This window comes from Mandrillus leucophaeus, unplaced genomic scaffold (assembly GCF_000951045.1).
Source record: "Mandrillus leucophaeus isolate KB7577 unplaced genomic scaffold, Mleu.le_1.0 Scaffold4, whole genome shotgun sequence".
NCBI lineage: Eukaryota > Metazoa > Chordata > Mammalia > Primates > Cercopithecidae > Mandrillus > Mandrillus leucophaeus.
In genome coordinates this window covers 12,001,688-12,004,521 of record NW_012104253.1, presented here as the reverse complement: position 1 = coordinate 12,004,521, position 2,834 = coordinate 12,001,688, and the positions used below count along the sequence as shown (strand labels likewise).

Genomic DNA, 2,834 nt, shown 5'->3' with positions numbered 1-2,834 from the left:
AGCGGTCCATATGACCCATTTATGAGAATGAAATTTCATCAGAGGGAAGACTATTGAAAATTTGTTTACTTTTTTTTTTTTTTTTTTTGAGATGGAGTCTCGCTCTGTCGCCCAGGCTGGAGTGCAGTGGTGTAATCTTGGCCCACTGCAACACTTTTGGCCTCCCAGGCTCAAGTGATTCTCCTGCCTCAGCCTCCTGAGTAGCTGTCACTACAGGTGCACACCACCATGCCTGGCTAATTTTTGTGTTTTTGGTAGAGATGGGGTTTCACTGTGTTGGCCAGGCTGGTCTCAAACTCCTAACCTCAGGTGATCTGCCTGTCTCGGCCTCCCAAAGTGCTGGGATTACAGGCATGAACCACTGCGCCTAACTGAGAATTTGTTTACTTTTTATGGTGTTTTAGCTATAGCTAAACTTGAGCATCCTACCAAGTCCTAAAAGTCAACTCGAGCATCCTACCAAATCAAATTATTAACACATATGTGATGAACACGCCAGTGTAACAAAAATGTATTCTTTTTTTACAGAAGCTGCCAATAACTCAGATTCTAGCCGTGAAGATCAAGAGGAATCTTCAAAGGAAAATGCATCATCAGATGCTGCCTGCCCTGACCACACTCCAACACCTAATGATGATAGCAAATCACATGAACTGTCTAACCTTCGACTGGAGAATCAGCTGCTGAGGAATGAAGTTCAGTCTTTAAATCAAGAAATGGCCTCGTTACTTCAAAGATCCAAACAGACTCAAGAAGGTAGAGGCTTATTTAAATTGTTCAGGATTAGGAATTTAACTTTTAAAAATAAAATTAAGGCCGGACGCAGTGGCTCGTGCCTGTAATCCCAGCACTTTGGGAGGCCTAGGTAGGTGGATTGCCTAAGGTCAGGAGTTCAAGACTAGTTTGGCCAACATGGTGAAACCCTGTCTCTACTAAAAATACAAAAAAATTAGTTGGGCGTGGTGGCAGGCGCCTATAATCCCAGCCACTCAGGTGGCTGAGACAGGGGAATTACTTGAACCAGGGAGGTGGAGGTTGCAGTGAGCCGAGATCACGCTGCTGCACTCTAGCCTGGGCAGCAGAGTGAGACTTCGTCTCAAAAATAAATAAATAAATAAATAAATAAATAAATAATAAACTTAAAAACTTTGAACTGTTAGAAATATTTACATTTAAACTGTGAGAAATTCGATGAGACTCGTAAAATGATATTTTCATAGAAAAATAGTGCCTAGATTTGGAAGTGGGACCAGTTATCCTCCCACCAACCCAAAACATAAGAGTATTCACTTCTTTGGTCATCCTTTTAAGAACCATGAAATTGAAGAACTGAGAGTAGTAGTCTAGTTCATTTCTTTATTCTGAACTTTCAAGGGAAGCTGTTCCATTAAACAAAGTAGTAGACACTAATAGGGTTGCAGTATTGCTGCTCTAGGGCACATAAAAGTACATGGAATTCAGTTCAGTGCCCTTGGGAATTGTGCAGTGAGATGGCCCTGGAGTAGGAAACCTCAAGTTCCTCAGAAATAGGTAATTAAGAAGGAAATAATCTCATTACTGAGGTAGTCACTGAGGAAGGTGTGAATGTTATTGTAAGTGTGGCTGAGAAGAAAATAGGACAAAATTGCTGCTTTGGTTCCTGGGGCTAACTAGAAAGGAGTGAGGGGTTGGTGGGAAAAGTTTTGCCAAGCCATGAATAGAGTCCAGAAGAGAGGAATGGGAAGATAAGTTTAAGACTCACTAGGCCAGGCGTGGTGGCTCATGCCTGTAATCCCAGCACTTTGGGAGGCCGAGGCAGGTGGATCACAAGGTCAGGAGTTCAAGACCAGTCTGGCCAACATGGTGAAACCCCATCTCTACTAAAAATACAAAACAAATTAACTGGACATGGTGGCACATGCCTGTAATCCCAGCTACTCGGGAGGCCGAGGGAGGAGAATTGCTTGAACCGGGACTCGGGATCCAGGAGGCAGAGGTTGCAGTGAACCGAGATCGCGCCACTGCATTCCAGCGTGGGCTACGGAGCAAGACTCTGTCTCAACAACAAAAATAAATAAATAAATAATCACTGGTCAGGCTGACTTTAGAAATAAAGTTTCAGTTTACGCAGACTAATTTAGACATAGAAATAGAGCTGTTTGGCCAGGCACAGTGACTCACACTTGTGATAGCACTTTGTAAGGCTGAGATTGGAAAATTGCTTAGGACAGGAGTTCAGTAACAGCATGGGCAACAGAGTGAGACCCCTGGGCTACAAAAAACAAAATTTTTTTTGTTTTAAATTAGCTGAGTGTGGTGATGTGTACCTGTAGTCTGAGCTACTTTGGAGACTGAGTTGGGAGGATCGCTTGAGCCCAGGAGTTGGAGGTTGCAGTGAGTCATGGGCCATGATCATGCCACTGCACTCCAGCTGGGGCAACAGAGTGAGGCTCTGTCTCATGTTTTTGTTTTTTGTTTTTTGTTTCTTTAAAGAGGTCTGTCTCACTGAAAGAAAAAAAAAAGCTTTGACACCCTATAAAGTTTGATTCAGTATTCTAAAAAATGTTTTGGTGGCTAACTGCAATTACATATGGTATATGAGGGTATGGAAATGCCAGTGTATTCTGAAGTAGAGCACTACTTTGCTCTTTTTGCATTGATTTCCTAAGTCAAAAGAATAACATCTTTTTGCAACAGTAATTGAAAGAAATAGATTCTTTTCTGTGTTTAGGTTTTGTTTTGTTTGTTTTCTTCTTACTGGGGTGTACCTTTGATTTGGATTTGCATTCCTTCCCCTCTGTGTTGATCTTTAGGTTTTGTTTTGTTCTTACTAGGGTGTACCTTTGATTTGGATT

General features: G+C 42.1%; 1 protein-coding gene across 1 annotated transcript in view; it reads left to right on the top strand.

Moving 5' to 3' along the window:
• The window catches only part of GOLGA5 (golgin A5), a 52,425-nt gene that overhangs the window by 5,937 nt on the left and 43,654 nt on the right, over positions 1-2,834 (top strand). Inside the window, exon 3 of the mRNA XM_011991753.1 lies at positions 529-756. Coding sequence (XP_011847143.1) covers positions 529-756 — 228 coding nt within the window. The remainder of the gene's footprint in view (positions 1-528; positions 757-2,834) is intronic.